This window comes from Ursus arctos, unplaced genomic scaffold, assembly GCF_023065955.2.
Source record: "Ursus arctos isolate Adak ecotype North America unplaced genomic scaffold, UrsArc2.0 scaffold_4, whole genome shotgun sequence".
Lineage (NCBI taxonomy): Eukaryota > Metazoa > Chordata > Mammalia > Carnivora > Ursidae > Ursus > Ursus arctos.
Genome location: NW_026623056.1, coordinates 16,738,445 through 16,762,104, shown reverse-complemented (window position 1 = coordinate 16,762,104; position 23,660 = coordinate 16,738,445). Strand labels below are relative to the sequence as shown.

The 23,660-nt window shown below is 57.4% G+C and overlaps 2 protein-coding genes across 6 annotated transcripts; one reads left to right on the top strand and one right to left on the bottom strand.

The window, feature by feature from the left end:
- Positions 1–14,591, top strand: CLCN2 (chloride voltage-gated channel 2). Of its 2 annotated transcripts, XM_026497455.4 has the most exons (24): positions 267–518; positions 2,821–2,977; positions 3,138–3,269; positions 3,636–3,764; positions 3,852–3,985; positions 4,083–4,160; positions 4,250–4,328; positions 4,452–4,577; positions 4,677–4,761; positions 4,855–4,956; positions 6,013–6,097; positions 6,241–6,396; positions 6,784–6,853; positions 7,088–7,198; positions 7,416–7,629; positions 7,931–8,064; positions 8,315–8,487; positions 8,606–8,720; positions 8,916–8,989; positions 9,208–9,267; positions 9,414–9,452; positions 9,624–9,728; positions 13,751–13,837; positions 13,969–14,591. In XM_026497455.4, exons 1-24 carry the CDS (start codon positions 447–449, stop codon positions 14,161–14,163), a joined length of 2,712 nt encoding a protein of 903 aa, XP_026353240.2. In that variant the 5' UTR covers positions 267–446; the 3' UTR covers positions 14,164–14,591. The 2 variants fall into 2 exon arrangements, with proteins under 2 accessions (XP_057162497.1, XP_026353240.2); XM_057306514.1 differs by lacking the exon at positions 13,969–14,591 and having other exon boundaries at positions 1–518; positions 9,610–9,728.
- Positions 14,517–23,217, bottom strand: FAM131A (family with sequence similarity 131 member A). 4 transcript variants are annotated; one of them, XM_026497466.4, is made up of 6 exons: positions 23,005–23,217; positions 20,621–20,763; positions 18,315–18,408; positions 17,896–18,078; positions 17,612–17,728; positions 14,517–16,274 (listed from the first exon to the last, which is right to left on the bottom strand). In XM_026497466.4, exons 1-6 carry the CDS (start codon positions 23,039–23,041, stop codon positions 15,799–15,801), a joined length of 1,050 nt encoding a protein of 349 aa, XP_026353251.2. In that variant the 5' UTR covers positions 23,042–23,217; the 3' UTR covers positions 14,517–15,798. The 4 variants fall into 4 exon arrangements, with proteins under 4 accessions (XP_026353251.2, XP_026353258.2, XP_026353247.2 ...); XM_026497473.4 differs by lacking the exon at positions 20,621–20,763 and adding an exon at positions 21,753–21,813 and having other exon boundaries at positions 15,198–16,274; XM_026497462.4 differs by lacking the exon at positions 23,005–23,217 and adding an exon at positions 21,405–21,726 and having other exon boundaries at positions 15,198–16,274.
- Between the last annotated feature and the right edge of the window lie 443 nt (positions 23,218–23,660).

Here is a 23,660-nt window from a genome sequence, read left to right as displayed (position 1 = left end):
GCTCCGGGCGCCGCGGGCCGAGCCCGGCCCATCCACGTGCCAGCGGACCCGCCCCCACTCTGGGCCCCGGCGCCCCTCTCAGTCCCAGGCCTTCGCGCGGAGGGGGCGCCGGGTAGCACGTTCCAAGCGCCCCCTGCCGCCTCCCCGCAGCCCGGGAGGCGGCCGCAACGCAGACCCCCGCCCGGCTGGGCCGGCCCCTGTGGATGGGCGGGCGGGCGGAGCGGCACGGAGGGCACCGCCCTCGGCCCGCCCGCCGAGGAGGGGACGCGAGCGGGAGGCTGAGCCAGCAGCGCCCGCCCGGGGCCCGCCGCACTCTGCACTCGGCCGCCCAGGCGGCAGGGACGGGACGGGACGGGTGCAGGCGCGGGCTCTACGGGCCGGGAACGGAGTCCGGGCCCGACCCCGAGCCCGAGCCGCAGCGGGAGGCCGGACGGCTGTAGGCAGAGATGGCGGCTGCGGGGGCCTCGGCGGCGGCGGAAGGGATGGAGCCGCGGGCGCTGCAGTACGAGCAGACCCTGGTAAGCCGAGACGAGCCCTCAGGAATCACACTCCGGGACCGCTGCTCCGAGTTACCCTTGGCAGCGCGAGGCCCGGGGGCCTACCCCAAGCCCGCCCTAGCCTTCTGAGCTGGGGAAACTGAGGCTCGAGGCCCTGAGAGGCTGGAGGGCTAAAGGGTGTTAAGCTGCATGCAGCTGGGGGGGGGGGGCGCTGCACAGGACAAGGACATCAGGTGCTTATCCCAGGTGTCCTTCCCTTTACCTCCCCTACAGATACACTTTTTCTTTGCTCCTCCCCCTCACCACCTGGGCTGAGGTCTCAGCACCCCACTACCCCTCCGCAGCACCACTCACACCCTTGAACTTTTTCTCTCTTCCCTCCCATTTCCACCATCCTAGACATTCCCTCTGTCCCCACGAAGTGCATGGCACTATGCTGGAAGTAGAAACAAGAGTGTGTAGAAAGATGTTTAGACCCAAACCCAGACCCAGCCCTTTACCCCTGGGGCGGGAGGTTGGGGGGGGGGCTGGCAACCCAACATTGGCAGGAACCCCTCGGGATTCTCTGAGGGAAGAGGTGGCCTGCCACCCCGGGGTACAGGAGCTATAGGGAGGATGCGTCAAGCAGGAATGGGTGTGGGAATTGGGACCTTTGTCCATGCTGACTCTGGGTATCCAGCCCCCACCCACCTCAGGGGTGTCCCTTGACCTCATTAGAAGCAGGGGTCCTGGGGCTGTGAGCTGACTCATGGCCACCATTGTAACTTAGTGTTTGAGAAGCCTTTTGCCCCTTCTTGTGTCACTGGGCAGAGGACCCAAACTCTAGGGAAGGGAGTGGGTCCTGTGGCTCCTTTTTACCAGCTTGGGTTGGAATTTGCCCAGGAAGGAGGCAGGGAGGGAACATCTCCAGGAGGAGGGGTCCTGGGCTGTAGCTGGGGCTGGGAGGTGCCCGTTATAAGAGAGAGACTGGATGAAACAGGATGACTGGGAGAGGTGGCAAGGGCGGGGGTGGAGCAAGGGGAGAGGGGCAAGCCTTCGCCTAGTGGGGGAGGTGTCTGTCAATCTGCACTGGCTGAGAATGGGGCTTTGGTCAAGGAAGCCAGGCACCTGACCTCAGAAATGGTGCCCATCTGTGGCAGTAGCCACATCTCCACCTCCTCCGCCTGGTCTCTATCTCTGGAACGAATCCTCAGGGTCATGCTCTCTCCCGAACACTCTCTGCTCCAGCCTCTCCCCCTTGTCCTTCTAATCCCTTTGTCTTTCTCTCACACACTCACCTCCCCCTCCGGCGCTGTGTCCGCCTCTTTGTACTCTCTTTCTTTCTCTCTTTTCCTCCTTCCTTCTTCCCCTCTCCTCTCCTTCTTTCTCTTCTCTGTCCCTTCCTCTGGCCTCTCTTTTCCCCCTTTCTCCTCTCTCTGGCTCCCTCTCCTCCCTTTCGTCCCTCTCTATCACTCTCTCTCTGTCTCTATCTTTCCCTTCCTCCACCCCCCCCCACCAACCCCAGCCCCAACAGGAGCCCTTTGTGTCCCGAAGCTCTGCGGGTGGCAGCCGGAATCTACTCCCCACCCCCTAACACACGCCCAGCTTGGCAGGTCTAGCCAAGGCCCCGGAGACTCTCCCGTCCCAGCACCCCAACATCCCCAGCCACAGCCCAGCCATCAGCTTCTGCCAGCCCGCAACCCACCTCTGGACTCAGGGCAGTTCCAGAGTGGGGCTGAGGCCACCAAGCACTCTCCACCCACCCGGAGACTTTCCACTCCCAGCTAGGCTGGCAGGCTGGTGGGGGGGTGGGGGTGGAAAATGGGGACAAGGGGATTAGGGTGGGTGGGAAGGGTGCAGCTGAGTTGGTCACAGGGTAGAGGCCCAGCAGGAACGTGATAAGGATTGAGGCCCCGCCTGCTCCTAGGCCCAACTCAGCTGCCCCCAGCTCCCTGAGGCCCTCATTGTTGTTACCCTTCCGTCCTTGACCATCCCTATTCTCTGTTCTCCCCTCCTCCCACTTTCAGACTGCCTGAGGTTTTTCCATCTTTTCCTCCTCTGGGAACTTCATCCCACTCCTCCTCCGTGCTCCCAGGAAGGCCTGGGAGAAGAGGACCAATTATTCTGCCACCCCCAGCATGCCCTGTACCTTGGCTGTCCCCATCACTCTGGCCAGGACGGCCCCCACTGTGTGCAGTGTGCATTGTTTCCACGCCCCAAGCGGAAGTGGGAACTGGTGGTTCAAAAGGGGGCATATAATGTGGAGGCTGGGAGGAGGGGAGTTGGTGCAGGGGTCCCCACTCAGCCCACATCTGCTAATGCCCCCATCTTCGCAATTGCTCAGATGTACGGCCGGTATACTCAGGACCTTGGGGCCTTTGCCAAAGAGGAAGCTGCTCGGATTCGCCTGGGAGGGCCCGAGACCTGGCGGGGTCCACCTTCCTCTCGGGCTCCCCTAGAGCTCCTGGAATATGGACAGAGCCGTTGCGCCCGATGCCGCAGTGAGACCTGGGTTGAGGCGGGAGACCTGGCTGTCCTGTGCTGTGCTGGGGGGGACAGGGGTCACAGAGCTACCCACTGAGAGGTGGGAGGTTGGGGGTGGGGGTGGAGGTAGGAGCACTTTGGTGCTAGCCGGCCCATTCTTCCCTTCCCTACTCTCAGTCTGTTCTGTGCGCTGCCATAAGTTCCTAGTGTCCAGGGTTGGTGAAGACTGGATCTTCCTGGTGCTGCTGGGGCTCCTCATGGCTCTGGTTAGCTGGGCCATGGACTACGCCATCGCTGCCTGTCTGCAGGGTGAGGACAAGGGCTGGCAAGGGGAAGGCTGGGAAGAACCAACCTGCTTCCTCCATGCTACACTTATCCAAGTATCACTTGGTCACTGACCACTTTCCCCAGCCACCCTGACTGATCCCTCTTCAGGCATAATCACTGCCACTCCCATAGGCCACAATTTCTTGCTTCCCCTCTCCAACTGACCCTCTTACCTATTGTGATCTTCGTCCCAGCAAATGCCCTCTAGGGCCCCCTCGTTACCCGTTGTGCCCAGGCTCTCTGCGATCAATATTGCCTGGGACAGCTTGTCATATCAGTATGTCCCAGTGGCTAGGTGGGGACTGGGTGTGTGCATCTGGGGTCCAGCAGCTCCTCTTCTCCCCACAGCTCAACAGTGGATGTCCCGGGGCTTGAACACCAACCTCTTGCTGCAGTACCTGGCCTGGGTCACCTACCCCATCGTCCTCATCACTTTCTCAGCTGGGTTCACACAGATCCTGGCTCCTCAGGCTGTCGGTACAATAAGAGAGAAGGGGAGGGCAGAGAGGGGACCTCCTGAAACGGGCCCATCAAATGACTCTCCTGGGACTGTAACCTCTCCAGGGTCCGGCATCCCTGAGATGAAGACCATCTTGCGGGGAGTGGTGCTGAAGGAATACCTCACCCTGAAGACCTTCGTAGCTAAGGTCATTGGGCTGACCTGTGCCCTGGGCAGCGGGATGCCCCTTGGCAAAGAGGTAACTCCAGGTTGGGGCATGAAGGAGTCCCTCCCAGTGGAGGAAGAACACAGGCCAAGGTCAGGGCGTGTCCCTCACCACTTGTCCCCACCCCCAGGGCCCTTTCGTGCATATCGCCAGTATGTGTGCCGCCCTGCTCAGCAAGTTCCTCTCCCTCTTTGGGGGCATCTATGAGGTAAGGGGGACTCTGGGGGAAGGTAGAGGGGAGGGCTGGGCTGCTGGGGCCATGCTGACACCCGTGTCCACCACTGCTGCTCCTTCCAGAACGAGTCCCGGAACACAGAGATGCTGGCCGCTGCCTGTGCCGTGGGAGTCGGCTGCTGCTTCGCGGCTCCTATTGGAGGTAGGCAGCCAGCCGAGCCCCCCAGCGCTGCCCGTGGCTCACCTCCTTTGCCCCTCTCGTCTGGGTTGCTGCCCTCTGGCCGGGCCCAGACCTCAAGCGGCGCTCGGCCTTGGTCCCTCACAGGCGTCCTGTTCAGCATCGAGGTCACGTCCACCGTCTTCGCCGTGAGGAACTACTGGCGGGGCTTCTTTGCTGCCGCCTTCAGTGCCTTCATCTTCCGCGTCTTGGCGGTCTGGAACCGCGACGAAGGTGGGGGGGGTCTGCGGGAGGTGGGGAGCCCCTGAGGTGGCTCAGGTGGGGGCCCTCACACTCCACCTGCCTCCCTGTGCTCCTCTGCTTTCCTTTAAGAGACCATCACGGCTCTCTTCAAAACCCGATTCCGGCTTGACTTCCCCTTCGACCTCCAGGAGCTGCCGGCCTTTGCTGTCATTGGGTGAGGAGCTCAGGGAGCCGGGGGGCATCAGGGACGAGGAGGCAAAAGAGGGAAGACCTCCCCCTTTTACTCTGGTGCCTCCTCCCTCTCCAGTATTGCTAGTGGCTTTGGGGGAGCGCTCTTTGTCTACCTGAACAGGAAGATTGTGCAGGTGATGCGGAAGCAGAAAACCATCAACCGCTTCCTCATGAAGAAGTGAGTTGGATCTGGGCTCTCCTCTCTGGGCCTCTTTGGGTTGTGCAAGGGTGGGAGGGCCAGTGACAGGTGAGATGGCACATAGTAGTTAAACGTGCCAGTTAAAGATGCACTTCATTGAGAACATCAACCAATGGTGTTTTCCCGGATGAGTGAACATTTTGGCTTTTATATGAATTACCTCAAAATTGGCACTTATGAATTTTTAGTCAAGGCATCTTAGACCAAAATGGGGCACCCGGCTGGCTCAGTCAGTACAGCATGCAACTTTTGATCTTGGGGTTATAAGTTTGAGCCTTACATTAGGTGTAGAGATTACTTAAAAATAAAATTTAAATAAGTAAATATATATTTATATTTATAAAGACTAAGCCTTCCTTAGGACCCTGGCCTGGCCAGATGGCAGCGCTCCCTGGAGAGTGTTTGAGCCTTAATTTCCCCCCTGTTGAAACATGGAGATGAGTGAGATTTTTTTTTTTTTTATCTCCAGAGCATAGCTCTCTCATTTGTGACCTTGAGGATTAGGAGTGGGAAGGCCTGAGACATGACTTCTATTGGGACTGACGTCCTTCAGAGAAAGGGCAGCCCACTGAAACTGCTCCCTCTGGCACCTTTGGTCAACTTCATGAGTGACCCCAGTTTCCCCAACACTCACCTTCACTCTAAGTCACCACAGAGAAACAGACACAGGCAAAAACTCGTCCACACTCACACAATGTGCCCTTCAGCTGGGGCTTCTGAGAGCATGGGGAGGAGTCACAGCTCAGAGGTGTCCAAGAGAGGGCTGGGGCGGGGGGTTGGACTTTCTGCTACCTACCTGGGGAGTCACGAGCTGACAGAAAGGCATTTGGGCTTACAATAACCCCAGACGGCCATCACCCTGGGGCCGTCACATCGTGAACAGCAAAGGGGACCTTCTCTCCCAGCTGTGTGCTTTTATGTAAGGGCCGAGACTCTGCTGTGACCTCAGCCCTGAGGTATGTGAGGGCACCCAGCCTACCGCCAGTCTAGTAGGCGCACCACGCAAGTCTGGTGCTATGAAACCTGTGTCTCTAGACGCCTGCTCTTCCCAGCGCTGGTGACCCTGCTCATCTCCACTCTGACCTTCCCCCCTGGCTTTGGACAGTTCATGGCTGGACAGGTAAATCCAAGCAAAACAGACACTTGTGCTTTCCCTTGGGGTACCTCCCTTCTAAAGCCAACAGCCCTCGCTCTCCTGGGGGCCCCTTCCCCTTCATCCTGGCTGTTCCCCGGCCTGAGGCACACCTACCCGTTCACCTATAGCTCTCACAGAAAGAAACTCTGGTCACCCTGTTTGACAACCGGACATGGGTCCGCCAGGGCCTGGTGGAGGACCTAGAGCCGCCAGGAACCTCACAGGCCTGGAGCCCACCACGTGCCAACGTCTTCCTCACCTTGGTCATCTTCATTCTCATGAAGGTAGGGCTCCTTAACGTGTATATATAGCTGACGCTGACCTGGGCTTACTAGGTGACAGACGCTGTTCTAAGCGCTTTCCATATAGTAATTCCTTTCAAGCCTCACAACAGTGCTATGAGAAAGGTACTATCAGTAGCCCTGTCCTAAAGATGGGAAGTCAAGGCACAAGGAAGTTACATAATTGGCCCAGAGCGAGATGGCAGAGTGAGATTTGAACCCAAGCCATCTGGTTCTGGAGTCCTCGTCCTTTCTTCACCTCTGGGGGATTCTGGGATGGCTGGGAGTTTGTGCCTGACGGATAAGCAAGGTGGGCTCCTCACGGTGGAGCTGGGGGCTGCCTGGGGCCTGGGGGTGCCTCTACCTGTTTGAACCGTCTCCTGCCTGCAGTTCTGGATGTCTGCACTGGCCACCACCATCCCAGTGCCCTGCGGGGCCTTCATGCCAGTCTTTGTCATTGGTGAGTCCTCGGCTGCCTGTGGTCCTAGCCTGCACCCTTCCCACCTGCTGGCCGTCCCCTCACTGCCTGGGAGCGGGTTTTGGTCCAGCCCCAGCCCCAACCCCCACCCCACTGACTGTCCCCTGGACTGAGTGACCCACTGGCCCCTCCCCCACCTTCTGACCCTCTCTCTTCCTAGTGCCCCCCGCCCTCCCCCTCCACTACCTGTTTCTCTTCCCACCCCCCTCCCTGAAGGAGCAGCATTCGGGCGTCTGGTGGGGGAAAGCATGGCCGCCTGGTTCCCAGATGGGATTCACACTGACAGCAGCACCTACCGGATTGTGCCCGGGGGCTATGCCGTGGTAGGTGAGTGCTCCAGGGCCCCATCTGTCTTGGAAGCCCCCAAGCCGGGTCTGAGGTTCTGGTGCCCCCTGCTGGAAGGAACCAGGCTTCCCTCAGATGCAGAAGCCGATCCCCAGGTCTGTACTGGGTGGCCCTGAGGGCCCCCAGAGGACCATCTCTGGGCGGGGAGGGTCACCTGGGGCCTGGGCACACTGAGGAGACTGAGGGTGGCTATCTCCAGGGGCAGCTGCACTGGCAGGAGCAGTGACACACACAGTGTCCACGGCCGTGATTGTGTTCGAGCTCACGGGCCAGATCGCCCACATCCTACCCGTCATGATCGCCGTCATCCTGGCCAACGCCGTTGCCCAGAGCCTACAACCCTCACTCTATGACAGCATCATCCGGATCAAGAAACTGCCCTATTTGCCTGAGCTGGGCTGGGGCCGCCACCAGTATGGAGGGCTGGGCGACAAGGGGGGTGTGGGTGAGGGTCAGAAGGACCTCTCAGACCCACCTCCAGCAAGGTCCTCAGACAGTGAAGCTGGAAGACCAGCCACCCTGCTCCCTTCTGGTCAGAGCTGCCCCGTCCACACGCTGGGGAAGCCGTGGCTGGCCCCACCTGATCAGACTCCTTGGCTCTCAGCCCTTGTCCCCACAGGCTCTAGGGCCTTCTTTATGGCCCTGGGATGTAGTGCTCTGGGCTACCCTCCCCATCCTGACCACAGACCAAGTGCCTCGTGTCTCTGGCCTCAGGCAGTACCGGATGCGAGTGGAGGACATCATGGTGAGGGACGTTCCCCACGTGGCCCTCAGCTGCACCTTCCGGGACCTTCGGCTGGCGCTGCACAGGACCAAGGGCCGCATGTTGGCCCTAGTAGAGTCCCCTGGTGAGACCAGGAGGGGACCCCGCTGCTAGAGGCGTCTCCCAGGGTTGCCACTCAGGAAGGGCGAGGGCGCAGGAAGCTCAGAACCAGTCTCCTTGGTTCCAAAGGGAGCAGGCCAGCATTTGCCAGCCAGGAGTTCCCTCTGGTGTGTGGCCTATGTTCAAGGCCACACTCTGGGTGTGAAAGAGGGCCAGGGGGGTGGGTAGGAGGACCTCACCCCCAGCTCCTGAGTCCTCCCACCTGCTCTGTCCAGAGTCCATGATCCTCCTGGGCTCCATTGAGCGCTCCCAGGTGGTGGCATTGCTGGGGGCCCAGCTGAGCCCAGCACGCCGGCGGCAATACATACAAGAGCGTCGAGCTGCCCAGACCTCTCCCCCTTCTGATCAGGAGAGTCCTCCTAGCTCTGAGACCTCCGTCCGCTTCCAGGTGAGGAGGAAAGCCCTACAGTCACACAAAATTCCTAAATGTCACGGAGACTGATGGGGAGGGCAAGACAGAGGCAATCTGGGGCCATAGCCTTACCAGCCCCTTCCTGCCCATGCAGGTGAACACGGAGGACTCAGGTTTCCCTGCAGCCCGGGGAGAGACTCACAAACCCCTGAAGCCTGCTCTCAAGAGGGGGCCCAGCAACACCATGAACCTCGGGGAGAGTCCTGCAGGTGAGCCTGTCTCCCGCTAACAGAGTCAGAACCCAGCCCCTGAGATTTTATTTGAGCCCGTCCCAGGTAAGAGGCTGCCCAGATGAGCCAGGGGTAGAACCAGGACACCTCTCCTCTTGCCCTCCGCACCTCTGCTGGTCCTCTCCCTCAAAGGTGACACTGCCCCCCCCGCCCGCCTTGTGTTTGGGAACACAGGGAACATGGAGCAGGCAGGCATCGCCCTCAGGAGCCTCTTCTGTGGCAGTCCACCCCCCGAGGCTGCTTCAGAGGTGAGTGGTTGGAATCTGTCTCTTTCTTTCCATCTTTCTCTCTGACGCTGAGACCACCTCTCCATTTACCCCACAAAGCCTGTCTCCATTCTCCCTGCCCTTCTGCCCTCCTAGATGTCAGCGCTGTCCCTGCTATGTGCCCTTCCTCTCAGCTCCACCACTAACCCTCACCTCGCTCCCTGTAACGTCAACTCCTCTTCTCTTTGGCTCTAACAAAGTTGGAGAAGTCGGAATCATGCGACAAGCGCAAGCTGAAGCGGGTCCGAATCTCCCTGGCGGTAAGTGTTCTCTTTCTTCCTGCAGCTCAGGAGCGCTAGATGGGGAGGGCTGGGGTCTAGTGGCGTCAGCCTCCCCAAGCTGGGGGGTACAGCCACCTCCACCTCCCTCCAGCCGCTAGCTGCCAACCTCCCTCCCTCTCTCCTAGAGTGACTCAGACCTGGAAGGCGAGATGACCCCTGAGGAGGTAAGGTGTGACTGGACTCTGGACCCTCGTTGTGCCTGGGAGCGTGCAGTCATCATCTTGGCTGCTGTCCCCATGGGAGGGACCGTGGGGTGAGAAAAGGGGCCAGCTTTCAAGGAGATGAGAGCAGCTATTGGCACCTTCCCCCTAATCCTCTTAGTCTCACCCTCTCAGATTCTGGAGTGGGAGGAACAGCAACTGGATGAACCTGTCAACTTCAGTGACTGCAAAATTGACCCCGCCCCCTTCCAGCTGGTAGAGCGGACCTCTTTGCACAAGGTAGGGGCCGTGACCTGCGGCTGGCCGGGGCTCTCAGGAGCACAGGGTGGGGACCTAGGTCCTCCCACAGTTTGGACTCAGGCCAGTGGGCGAAAACAGGACGGCAGAGGGTGGGCCATTTGCTGAGATGTTTTTCAGACACGTTGCCTCAAAGGATGGGAGGCCGGGAGCCAGGGCCCCTTAGCCTCTTCCTCCCTACGGTGGAGCCAGGCATCATTTTTCCTCTGCTCAGCCTTGCCCCCAGGGAACTCTGGACCAAAGCAGCAACAAAGACAGGGTTTGAGCTGGGTGGAAGCCAGAAGGCCAGGCTAGGGTCAGAGCCAGGCTGGAGACTGCCAGCACCCAACAAAGCTGCTACACCCACGCTGAAAAAAATGGGTGAGAAACAAGCAGGACAAGAAAACCTAATAAACAAGCTAACAAACATCCAAGTAGGGGTGGGGACACTGCAGAGAAGAGATAAACAAAGATGAGAAACGCCCAGTGGGGGGCTTGGAATGTCAGACCCCAGAAGTCTGACTTAATGTAGGCCAAAGGAAAACTGGTAGGGGACACGGGAAGATAGCTCAGGACAAGGGCAAAGGGCCCGCAGAAGCGGGGAGAACACTTGAGGGCAGACAGGTTGGTGGAGGGGGAGGCTGACGGGGGGGGGGGGGCTCCCCAGCATGGAGCAGCAGCAGCATCTGGCACCTTCCGGCTTCTAAGGGAATGCAGGCAAACCTAGCAGGGTGCTGGGGTAGAAACCAAGCATGTTAGCTAAACTGTTGGCAGATTTACCGTGCACGCCTCCAAGGCCTGCGGGCTGCTGGCAGCGGAGAACGCTCCCAAGGTCTGCAGGTCCGGCAGCTAGCTGAGGCGCGCGCTGTGTGCCTGAGCCAGCCTGTCTCGCACAAGCAGGGGCTGGGCCAGGAGGGACAGGGCACAGAGGAACAGAAAAGCAAAAGGCAATAAAGGAACTTACAAGCCTTTGGGTAAAGACCTCAGATCAAAGTGACCGGGGAACTACAGTGCAACCGCAAGAGAAGAATCTATAGGCCTGAGAATATACCAAGTTTTTATTGAAAGCCTTTCTTCCTAAGACCTCTAAGGCTTTTCTATCATCTTACTTAGTCCTCAAATATCCCATAACGATGCCGGTGATAATAATGTTGCCATTTTTTAAGTGTCTGCTATGTGCCAGGCACTTGCTAAGCTCTTCACATGTTTAACTTAATCCTCACAAGACCGTGAAATAGATACTGCGGTGTTCCAGTTTTTATAGATGAGAACATTGAGATTCAGAGAAGTTAAGCAAGTTGCCCAAGGTCACACAGCTAGTAAGCAGAAAATCAGACTGGAACCCAAGATGGTCTGACCCAAAAGCCTGGAGATTTAACCACTTTAATACCCAGGGAGACTGAGGCAGTGAGGAGGTCACTTGCCCGAGTCAGTACAGCAGAATAAGGCCCAGAGCCCAGATTTCCTGGCCCCAGTCCCAGGATTCTTTCAGAAGGCCATGTTGTTGTCCCTCTCCCTGTCAGTTCACTGTTCCCAAGCCCAAGATGTGCGGGCCCTCCAGTGGGCTCCCTGGTATCTAATTAAATTAAAATGAAAAAGAACAAAGTAAGTATTTGTTACAAACTTAAAAATCAGAGGAAGAGAAGAAGCCTTTGAGGAACCGACTAACAAAAGTACAAAGAACTGGAAGCGATAAGAACATAAAAGATTAGAATTCAAATTGTCCTTGCAGGCCTGAGGAATCAATTAGTAGTAGCCTAATCAAGTTCAGGAGGAGAACATTCAGGAGGAGAGGGAATTCATTGGAAACTATTTAGGGACCCCTGAGACTAGAGCCCCGTGACGTACCAGCTGGATGCTGCATTCATTCGGAGGCCACCTACAGACAAGCAGTGGGGAAAGCAGGGAAGCCTAGGGTGCCAAAGCTAGGCCAGGCAGGCTTTACCAAAATCCTCAGTCCCCACGTGTCTGCCCGCTGTGTAGCCTTGGTAAATTTCTTAGCCTCTCTGTGCTTCCCTTTCCTTATCTGTAGGATGGGGATCAGTACTGTATCAGAGGTTTTCCTTTGGATGAAGGACTTGAAACAGGATATTTAGGACAGTGTGGCCGAAGTAGGAGTTCAGTGTATGTGAGGAATGACTACCACCACTGCTTGTACCGAGAGGCCGACAGCCGGACTTAAAAAGGTAGTGCAGCGAGGGAAGGGTTGACGTGTGTAAGAAATGGATGTTTTCAGAAAAACAGATGGGTGATTATGTGAGACTGGAAGCTGGAGGGCCCCGCAGAATCTGAGGCTGGAAAGACCAGCTGGGATGGCTTCGGGAAGGGTCTTGTGGGCCATTCTCGGGAGTCTGGACTCTAACTCAAGTTTGAGAAAGCTCACAGGATGGCAGAGACAAGTTGGAGGGAAGGGAGACCAAAAACAGAACCCATAAGGATGTTGTGGCCTGGTCCTGGTAAGGATGGTGAGGGAGTCAGAAGGGCCAAGATGTTCGGGAACCAGATGAGCGGGGCTTGGGGACTGCCCGGGGGGACCAGTGGTTTGCAAACCTAAAAGGCATAGAGCCCGCTAGAAGCTCACTCTCATTAGGACTGTGGAGAAAAAGAAAAATCCAGGAGGACAATTCTTCTACTTGGGAGAAGATAGAGGATTATTAAGCTGTGAGAAGACAAAGCTACGGGATTATTAAGACAAGAAATCTCATAATAAAGATATGTTTCCTTCTGAAGTCAGATGATGAATTTAAAGGAAACATGGAGCACGTAGGATTCAGTTAGATATGAGGAAGAACTTGCTAATAAGCACATGACAGTTATAAAGGTATTGAAGGAGCACAGAAAAGCTCGTTCTAAAACTGAACTTCTAACTGCTTTTATAAGTATGGTCATGCCTTAGCTGGAGAGTTAGTTAAGTTCTGGAAGTCCTTTAATAAAAAAAATTTAGCAACTGTTTAAGAAAATATTTTTAAAGCTTTAAGACGGTTATAATGAGTTCTGAGTAACTGGTTCTCAAAAAGCTGAGTTATTAATGCCCATTTTGATTCAAACACTAAGCTGAGAGGCTTACAAGTAAACTCAAAACACAGCGATAAGTGATAGGCCCCCAATTCCAGGAAGTGCTGTGTCAGTAGTGTTTTTCAAGACATCTGGCCCAAGAAAATCTACTTAGAACTCAAGGGGAAACTGGTTGACAATTTCTGAGCCCTTGGGGATCACATGTGAAAGCTGGGGGGAGAGCCCAAACCAAGAAAAACATGGGAAGATGTGGATGGCTGTCGCTTCCCCGGACTTCAGGCTCTGTCCCAACAACACCCGGAATGCCCCTTGGGCCCCAGAAGAGGCAGACTGTAGTCAAGACGTAGAGTGCTTCAGGCCCCGACTGACCTGTCAGCCAGGGTGAAGGGACATTTTAACTGCCGGCCAGCTGGAGGCAAATGGGAAGCATGTGTCAGCCAGTAAAGTGGGGTGAGAGGCACAGAGCTGAGGGCTGGTACCCCTAAAGGGTATGGCTACCTCCATGACTGACTGGACACCTGCACGGGACTGGCACTAGGCTTCCTCCTCCAACGGTGTGATGAAAAGCTCTTCCTGGAGCTGTGAAGTTACTTCACCACTGAGCCTCATGCTGCCTCTCCCAAGGGATGGCCATCATCCTGACTTCTCAGAACGAGACTGAAATTGCTAATCAGAAGGACCTAGCCCAGTGCCTGGCCAATCATTAGATGTCACATTTGAACAGTTGTTCTCTCCTCCATCATCCTCCTTTCTAACATGGGGTGAAGAATCCTTCCCCTGTTTCTCCATCAACATAAGCAACATAAAGATACCCATTATCAAGTTTCTGAGGCCTGGCTGCAGAAATATTCTCATTTTTTTCCCTCTGGTAGTCCTCCCTTCCCCCACCCCCACCCCCACCTACGACACCCCTATTCCCCACCCCCACCTCATCCTGGGCGCCTCTGGCCAGTAATTTAGAATCATCCCCTTGCGCATGACGTCCAGTGTGTTTTCTCCCAACCCCACAGACTCACACCATCTTCTCGCTCCTGGGAGTGGACCATGCTTATGTCACCAGTATCGGCAGACTCATTGGGATTGTCACTCTAAAGGAGGTGAGATGATTAATGGCTGTCAAACCATTTCTCCTTCGAAAAAAGGCATGCAGCCTTGTGTCCAGCCCACCTGGGGGTGGGGGTCTGAGCAGGGAGCTCGGAGTCCACACATCTGACCCTCTCCCCTCCAGCTCCGGAAGGCAATCGAGGGCTCCGTCACAGCACAGGGCGTCAAAGTCCGGCCGCCCCTCGCCAGCTTCCGTGACAGTGCCACCAGCAGCAGCGACACAGAGACCACGGAGGTGCATGCACTCTGGGGGCCCCGCTCCCATCATGGCCTCCCCCGGGAGGGCAGCCCTTCTGACAGCGATGACAAGTGCCAATGAAACCCTCGATGGGCGGCCTGGGATGGCAGTGGCCATGGCTGTTGGCCGATCCTGAAGCTCTCCTATTCCTTCTGCTGTGGGAAAGGGGGTGGCTACACTAAAGGCTGGAGCCCTAGCCCCCCTCCAGGCCTGGGGTGGTGCCAAGCTCCTCCTGGCTCATCCTACCTGGAATCTGACTGAGTGCCCACCTGCAGCACGTGTTTCCTGGGCAGGAAGATCAGCAACCCCCTGGCAGGATAGGGGTAGAGTCACTTGACCCCTGCTCCCCCTTTGAGGGGGAAAGGGGCAGAACTAAGATGGGTTTATACTGGAACCTCCTCCAATGACCGGATGTATATAGAGATTTACAAAGATTTTTATATTAATTTAATAAAACAAATTCTTAAATAGAACAAAATAAACACCTAATGAGCCACTTATATATAGAATGCCTGTGCCCATCAGCTCTTGTTCTTACCTTGGGCCGTCTTACCTTTCAAAGCCTACAAGGCTCCGAGTTCTGCAGCCACCCCCACCCCCCCCTCCACCCCCCCCCCCCCCCCCCCCCCGCGCCGCCAGCTGTCAAACTCCAGAGCTGTCTGTGGAATACAGACCTACGGAGGCCTCCGCTGCTTAGTTACCAAGCCCCAGCTGGGGCAGAGGCCCTCAGTACTGTAGCTTTGGCCTTTCATTCGGCCAAGATAGGCACTACCCTCTTCCCAAGGAGAGACACTCCCACATGACTGTCACTTGTTGGCACAAGTCCTGCCGGGCTCAGGCATCAGCAGACAACTGCCCAACCACCCATGTGGCCCCCTTGTGGCCCTCTCTGGAAGAACATCGAAGTCACAGCTCCACAGCAACCAGAGCCACCCCTTCTCCCAGCTTGGCTCTAAGGAAAACTTGGTGAAGGGGGCAGCCAGGCAAGCCAGGAGCCGCTGGGACCCTGCCCACACAACCTACAAGGGGCCAGGAAAAGGGTGGAGGGTACGTGCTTTCATCAATCCGATGCCTGCCAGAGAACACCCGACTGAAAGAACAGACCAAAACCCCTCTTTCTTTAGGAAAAAGAAGAAGATTTAGAGATGATGGAGAGGCGAAGCACAGCACGAGCCCAGCTGGGCGAGGGGCCTTTGGGGGACGGCTCAATCCTAGGCTCCAGGAGGATAAGAGCCAGCCCGCCCTGGGGGAGGGGTGATTCTATCAAGCACTGCACATGGACTCGGAGGTGGAGAGAAGCAGAGAAGAGAGAGAGGCATGGGGAAGGGGGCGGGGGGGGGGTCCCTCCCATTCCACCCCACACGGCCCAGTCACAACCACCCCCTTAGGGGTTCCCGTCATCCAAGGAGGAAATGTGTACGTGGTGTTTTTGATTGAAGAACATAACATCACTGTCTGCCACAGCTGTAGCCGTGCCCCGGGGCCCCGGGCAGCCCCGGCAAACCCCAGGGGTGGGGGCAGGACATGCGCCCCCAGCCTGGCCCCTGCCTCCTCTCCAAACACTTTCATGCAAAACACACAACGGAGGAGTGAGTGCTCCCAGGAGCCCTCTAGGCTTTGGAGCTCTGCCGGAAGCCTCTAGCCCGCACTTGGGCACAGAGGCTCTGCCCCCAGCAGCAGCCGGGAGACACATGCCACCACCAGGCATGATTAGGGTCACTGTTCCTCCGGCTCTGCCTCATCCTCGTCTAAGGACACCACCCCAGAAGAAGCTACATCAGAGGCTTGCCGCTGCCGTTCCCAGCTGCCCACTGGCGGTGGGCAGAGAGGCTGGCAGTCCTTGCGGGGGGCTGGCTCCTCCTCGGCGGGGGAAAGGCAGGACTCCATGAGGGGCGAGTTGTAGAGCGAGTCCTGGGCCTCCAACGGGCCCAGGCTACGGAAGGCACTTTCCCGGCTGGGGGGCAGTTTGGCGAGGAGCAGCTCATCGCCCAGCAGCTGGGAGGCCAGGCGGGCTGGGGAGCCCAGCAACCCGTCCTCCAGGCTGCACAGACTGGAGCACAGGGTCTCTGGGGACACGGTCTGCGAGCAGTCGCTCTCAGGCTCCACAGAGCCCTGGCGCACAGGCCTGGAGAATCGGTGGCCAGTGAAGAGGTCCTGGAGGTGGGGCCCCAGGGGCAGCTGCCCGGCCATATCTGCAGGGGGAGAGAAAAGAAGATAGCCCTATTCACCCCATTTCAATTGGCCAACCTGGAAGCCACATTCTCCCCACTCCACCCTGGGCAATAACTAGCTCTGGGGGGAGAGGGTAGGAGCTGGGTAACTTTGGGCAAGTCACTTAACCTCTCAGTGCCTCTGTTTCCTTAATGGTAAATCGGGGGAATCTATTATACCTACTTATGGGGTTGTGGAGAGAACAAAAGAATGTTGCATACAGTAAGAGAGCAGTAAATGCACAGATACCACACACGGTCGTGCGGCAGGTTCCCTGCACAAGGGAAGCCTGTCCAAGGCAGTGAGTGCTGACTGGAGTTCAGCCCACACTCAGCTCACCAAACAGCGAGGCCTAGCATGGGGCTGTGCCCGCCAGAGAAAGAGGTGCTTTTTTCTAATTTGCACAAAGGTCCTATGTGGCGTAGTAGTGGCCTTGGATAAATGTTAGTTATTATTGTTATACCAGGGGTCAAAGCAGGCCTGGAACTCAATCAAACAAGAACATTTGTGGTTCAGGGCTCCGTCTTGGCCACAGGCATCCAAATCGGTCACCTCTGGACCACAGCAGAGGTCTAATGTATTGCCAATCTGCTCTACTGTACTGCCCTTGGAGAATCTGTTAATTAGCTGGACGGGTGGGGGCTGGTGGAGGCAATCTTCAAAGGCAAAGAAGTATGGGGGGTGGGGTGCTGTTGTGAGGCATGAGCCCAGAAGCTACAGAGAAAGTCAGCCGTGTGGTCTGGGAATTGGAAGATGAAAGGAGGGCCGTGCACAGCTGCATAGCCCTGCAGGGTCCCCTCTGCAGGCACGGGCCCAGAGAAAGGCCCAGACGCAGGTCTCAGATGGAATTCAAGGATGCTGAGCCTGAGCCAGCATGGCCCTGTGGGCAGTCCAGGCCCAGCACGCCTTCCTGTTCGCCTGGGGCCACGGCCCTGGGAGGTGTTATGCTGCCGGCTCATCTGTGCTGCCACAGCCGGCCGGAAGGCTGCCCCGAAAGGGAAAGGCAAGGCACGGCAGACCCCCCCACCCCGCCCCGAGATGCAGCTGCCCAGAAGGTGTCGGTAAGTCTCTGGACTGCAAGGCCCCACAGCACAGACAGGCAGAGGAGGCTTTCATGCTCGAAAGGAACGACTCCATCTGCAGCTGCTGACTGCCCAACCACGAGCGTGAACAGCCCTCTTGCCCCTGGAAGGTCAAGGACGGCCTCGACAGGGTCTGCCCCCACCCATCCTCCCCTTCCGAAGGCTGAGCTCTGAATCACAGGGCCTCTCAGGCAGTCCCACCCCAGCTGGGGGTACTGGCATCGCCTAGCCCTCACCTGAGTCAGTTCCTCCAGCAAAGTCCTCATCATAGGATTCATCGGTGGAGTCCTCACCATCCACTGAAGACCATGCCCGGAGCTTGGCTTCTGCAATGGCAAACTGCTCGGCTACTCCTGTCAGGGAGGACAAAGAACGTATTAGCAGAGAAGGTTCATTAGCAGGATTCATGAGCTGAAGAACTAAGACACGGGCTCAGGTTGGAGACAGGAGAGAGAAGAGACGGGGGTCTGGAAAGAGCATCCCCATGGCAAATATGTGGCTGACCCCTTCCTGTCCCTACCTGCTGCAAAGCGAGCCTCTTGTTCACCCTCGCTGAGGTCCGAATAGGAGGAAAAGGCTGACTCCAGGGCAGCAGGCGAGTCACTTGGCTTGCTCCAGCCCTTCCACTCAATGAGGTGAGCCACTCGGCCCTGGGCCATGGCAGTGGGCTTAGTCACGTGGTCCTTCACCACCTGAGAAATACCTGCAGGTGGGGCAGAAGGAAGCCTGGTAAGGCACAGGCCAGGGATGGAAGTGGAAGGGTGGTGGCAGTTAGGGTCCACATGTGCCTTTGGATGGGAGGAGGGAGCTAAGATTCATCTGAGAAGGAGAGGAAGTGGGAGATCCCAGCAAGAGCTCACAGGATAGAGTCCCCAAGGGTATGTGCAAAAGAAAGAAGGAAGGACAAAGTGGCCAGAGGTATGGGAGAGGGGTGCATACCATGCAGGGAGGATCTGGCCAGCGCAGCAATCTCCTGGATAGTTAGGGCTCTCCGGGACTTGGGCAGCATCGCGACTGTGTCTCCAACATTCACCTTGGGTGACAGCATCAGAGGGTCAGTGCTCCTCTGACAGCAGCAACCCCCTACATGCCCACAGCCCACCCAAGGTGTCAAGGGGATATGGGAGCTGGGAAGAGATGCTGGGGCAGCACATATGTGCCAGTGGCTGCCGGGATATGTAAGAGGGAGAGTAAGAAGCCAGGGCCAGCAAGCCACGTCCTCTCAAGGAGCAACAGAGATTCAGGCTGACCGGAAGGAGCAGAACTGCAGTTACCACCCCACCCCCATCTTCCCAGCTCCCAGGGGGGAAGGAGGCAGGTTGGGAAGTCAAGAACCATGGAGTGGGGCCTTTGAGAAGAAAAAAGAGGAAGGGAGAAAGCTAGGGCATCAAGGATTTCCTCCAGGTTCTCTCCTCTTTGCCCCTCTCCTCCTCCCGGTGTTGGACATCTCAGTCTCCTAGCTGCTTCTACAGCCTACCAGGGTCACAAACTCAGCATGACCAAAACCAAATCCAACACCTTTTCCCACATCTGGCCCTGCTTCCTGACTTCCTTACGCTGCATCACCCAACCATTTGTCTGCCCATTCAGCCTGGCCCCGAACCTCAGCATTACCATCAACTCTCCCCTAAGCTTTGCTCACTCTTCCTACTCCCACTGCCATTGCCCTCCCTGCCTCAAGCCCTCAATACCCCATGTCCAGATTAGCACAGTTGTGGTTCCCCAAGCTTCTTCAATTCATGCGATTTTCTCAGCCTAGAATGTTGTATAAGTGTTCCTCTCCCTCCCCCCCGGGGCTGGCTGGCTCTTTCTCATCTTTTGGGTTTTGGCTGAAACATCATTCCCTCAGAAGGGTCTTCCCGGCTACACTACCAGTTGTCCATCCTCCCTCCATAACAAGTCACCATCCTCTATGAACGTACCCTCTGTGTGTAATTATGGTCTACTTCGTGTGTTTCCTTATTGGTCATTGTTCCCCCCTCACTGGTCTTTAGCTCTTGGAGGAATTTGGTCTCTTTTGGTCACTGCTGCACCCCAGTGTTTAGCACAGTGCCTGGTACAGAGTAACCTTTCTAAATACATATGCTGAATGAATGAGGCAAAGTATAAATGTAAACAAGTAATTTTTCCCGGAGTGCAACTGATCACATGTCCCTATTTAAAATCTTTTCTGGGCTCCTCCACTGCCCAGTGAAGTGCTAGCTTTACAGCCAGACACTGAAGGGGCCCACTCTGTGAGCCCCGTGACCCCTTCCAGGCCTTGGAATGCACCACCAAGCTTCTCTGCCCAGGAAAACCCCATTTCCACCTTCCCTGTCAGCAAACAGCCCTCTTGCCTCCAGGCAAAGGAACCCAGCTCTCCCCTGGGCTAAGAACGCCATCCTTGCCTGACAAAATGCTCCCTACCATCTAAGGCCTGACTCAAGTGTCACCTCCTATCATGTTTTCAGTCCAGTTTTCTCTGTCTCTTCTTCAATACCCCCCACCCCCACCCCAGCATTGCCCTTGCATCTCTTCTGAGGGATCTCGGGATGGCACGGCCTGACTCTGATTCACCTGGATTCCTACCTCCACCCTGCACCTGGTTCAATGTTCCTTGGCAAGCCCCACAAATGTTTCCCTCAACGAATGAATGAAGTCAGAGGCATATGCCCCCTCCCCGGAATTGCCTAGCTCTCCTAATCACAATTCACAAGAGGGGCTCCACCTGCTCCCTTGACCTCAGGCCCACCCTCTGCTCCCCCCGCTCACGCACACCGCCCCCCCCCCCCCCCCCCCGCCTCAGTACCTGGCTTACAAGGGCCCCAGGGTGGCGCCGTTAGCTTCCGGCCAGGCCTGGGGGGAGGAGCACCTGCTGGGTGTTTCCTGGCTCGCTCTCCCTCCCTCCCCTCACTGCCCCCAGCCACTGCCATCCGTGCCGGCGCTCCGCGCAGCTGCGGCCCAGGCCCAGAGAAAAGGTGTGTGTCTCCCTGGCAACCCATCACCATGCAACAGGGTCTCCCGGGATACGGCCTGGGATGCGCTGACGTCAGCGCCCAAGGCGGGAGCAGAGCCCGCCCGCTGGCACCAAGCCGAGCAGAGCAGACCGGCGCGGGGGCGGACTTGGGGCCCCGCCGGCCGGATAGCGCCTCCGCTCGCAGGAAAAGGGAGCCAGAAGCAGGCTGGCGAGGCGGGGGTGGAGGATACAGATCCCCTTCATGTGAATGCGGCCCCCCTTCCCCCTACCAATACCAGGGGCCCAGCACCTCTGGCAAGTCCTGGCTGTCCACGGAGGAAGGGCGGGAGGACCGGCTCCAGCCTCGGAGGGTCCGAGCAGATCCCAAGGAAGATAGAGAGAGGCCCCGAGGAAGTTCGATCCACTCCACAGCCCAAGCGGGGTCCGAGGCCACTGGGGGGTTGGGGAAAGGCTGTTCACCTGGGCTCCCACTTCTGCCAAAATCCCCATTTTCATCCGGCGCTGCCATATCATTTCTCCTCACCCCTCCCCCACCTCCCAGAATATCAGCAACCACCTGGTGCTCTCCACAATTCTGAAAACCCCTATTCCACATTCCTGACCTTCAGGCCCCTGGGGCCACTTTGTGGCAGTCCACGGGCCCCCTTCCTCCTCTGGATGTATTTTGCCATCAGAACCCTAGGGATGAAACCTAAACTTTCATAAATTCTCAATCTTGGGTTTCTCGGCCTACCCATTCCTCCTGGAAAGCACACCGCGTTCTTCCACCACCAGCGCCATCCTCCTCCCCACCACCACCTTGGACCCTTTACAGGCTTGGTGCCTTCCTTCTCCTGGTTCTTTCCTCTCACCCGCATCAGCTGGTACACAGCTCTTTTCTCTTCTGACAAACCCATGATTGTTTCTTACTTTCACCCCAGCCCCCTAAGGCTTTTTTCCTGATGCCCTGTCTGGCCCCGGCTGTTCCTGTTTCATCCTGGTTCCCAATATCTAAGCCAGAGTAATTTACCTGAGCACCATACTCCTCAGCTTCCCCTCACCTCCCAGATCACATCTACAGTCCCTGGTCTCACCTCTGCGACTTGTCTGACAAGTCCATCGTCCTCCAGGCCCTTCACGCTGCCACAGAAACATTTTGCCCAGCACAGAAATCATAGGCATGCTGGCTGTGTTGATGCAGAGAACCAAAAGCCCAGAACCGCTCCAGGCTCAGCTCCCAGTTCTATTCTTATTTTGGCTCCGGATGCTGAGCCAGTCCCCTCCCCACTTGGAACCTGTGCCTAGTCACATAAGGAGAACACTCCTTCCTCTTGGCTTTGAGGAGGTGGGAGTACAAGGGGCCCAGCAGAGCTCTCTGGAGCTCAGGAAGCTGAGGCCCATCCCCTAGACAGTGCCAACAGGCAACGTACATCACAACTGACCTTTAGCTGGAGCAGCCGTCTCTGTCCCTGAGCCTCAGCCAGCTGGTGGTCCCCAGAAATGCTACCAACCAGAAGGAAGACACAAGGTTACAGGCCATCCCTGGCCCCCAGCTGGTACCTGATCAGGGCTCTCAAAGCCAGTCCTGAGGTCAGCCAAACTCTCCCCTGACTACAGGAGGGAATGACTTCCTGAACTCCAAGCCTTAGCAGGGCCAGAGGGATCAGAGCAGCCTGCTGCTTCCCAGCTCCAAAAGTCATGAGGTTAATTTAGGACTACAAATCCCATAATTCCTCATGGGAACCCAAGGAAAGTACAAATCTCAGCCAGAGTCTTAGCTCCAAAGAATCTCAAGTACCAACCACACTAAGGCCTGTATGACTGACCACCTGCCCTGGAAGCCCAGGACCCATTCCAAACCCAGCCCTCAACCTCATGAATCCCTGCCTGGCCTTAGGCTTGGAGAAATCCATGACACTTAAGAAAAGTAGGCTGGTGGACCTCAGATGCATTGGACTGAGGCCAGGCCCCAGCGTGCACCACCATCCATGGGAACCGAGACCCAAGCAGCAGGGATCAGCAGTTGTAGGAAGGTCTAATGGCCTCTCTCTGGGCTCCTCTTTCCCACCACAAGGTAGGATGATTTGTTTTTGTTTTAAATGGGGGAAGGGAACTAAAACAATTAAGGTGGGCAGATGCTCACAGGTGCCCCCGGTGGGTCCTCAGTCCCCTTCATTAACCATCTGACTCTGAAGGGAGAACTTTTAGCCAAAAACTCTGTAGTGGGGCGCTTGACGGGCTTTGCAGGCTACCTCCTTAACGGGGTTGGGACACAGCTAGGAGACACAGGTTCCCAGCATAGGGCCACTCCCAGGGCAGAGGAGCGGAGAGGTGTGGGCCGTGGGGGTGGCGAGTGTGTGGGCGTGGAAGGCCAGTCGCCATGGACAACTTGCCCCTCCCAAGGCTGTGCGCCTCCTGCCCCCTTCAGCGGTGGGAATCCAGGCGGAAAGACCACGAGTTTATCCCGCAAAGCCCAGAAGCAGGCAGGCCGTGGTAGCGAAGCCGAGTCGATTTGGCCCCCTCCCCGCTCCTGCCCTCTCCTTCCTCTTGCCTGGCCCGCCTCCCCGGTGCAGGCTCCTCCCTCTCACAACACCGGCCCCCTCCTCAAGGCCCCCACCCACCCGCGGCCCGCGGCCCGCGCACCGGGCAGCCACAGCCCGATTCCCTAACCCGTGCCTGGCCTCCACCTCTTACCCTGACCCGCCGGACTCCGAGAGCCGATACAGCCCATGGCCGGGCACCCAGGCACACTAGCCCGCGCTCGGGGCCCGGGCCATCGCCTTGCAGAGGGTCGGGCCGCGGCCGCCACCGGGGAGGGGAGAGCCCGTGCGAGGGGAGGGGGTGGGAGCCGCGCGTCCGCCGCCGCTCCCCGGAGAGGGAACCGGGCCGGTGACGTCAGCGCGGGGGCGTGGCCACTCGCGTCACCACCCAAGGCAGGCGGGGCGAGACACGTCACAGCTACGCAGGGGCGGCCTGGGGCCGAGTCCGGAAACACCTCGTCCTCTCCTCCCAGGCCCGACTGCGACTGCGGAGCGACCCTGAAGGCAAGGAGGAGGGGGAACTCCGGGCCCAGGATGTCAGGCACGCTGCATGGGGAAGGTCAGACTCCTTGCATCCAGCCCCCTCTTTTTTTCTGGATGAGACCTTGAAGCCATAAAGGACTTCTCGGGCTATAAACAGCTCGAAACCCAGGGCCTCCTCCACACATAGGGGTCTGCATCACATTCTTCTAGTAAGTCCAGCAAGTGTGTTCTGGAAGTACCCCACAGCTATTTGTCTCTTCTCCCCTAACAACCAACAGGGTACCCTACCATGTCCGTTTCAAGGGTCCAAACCTCCAGGAAAGCAAC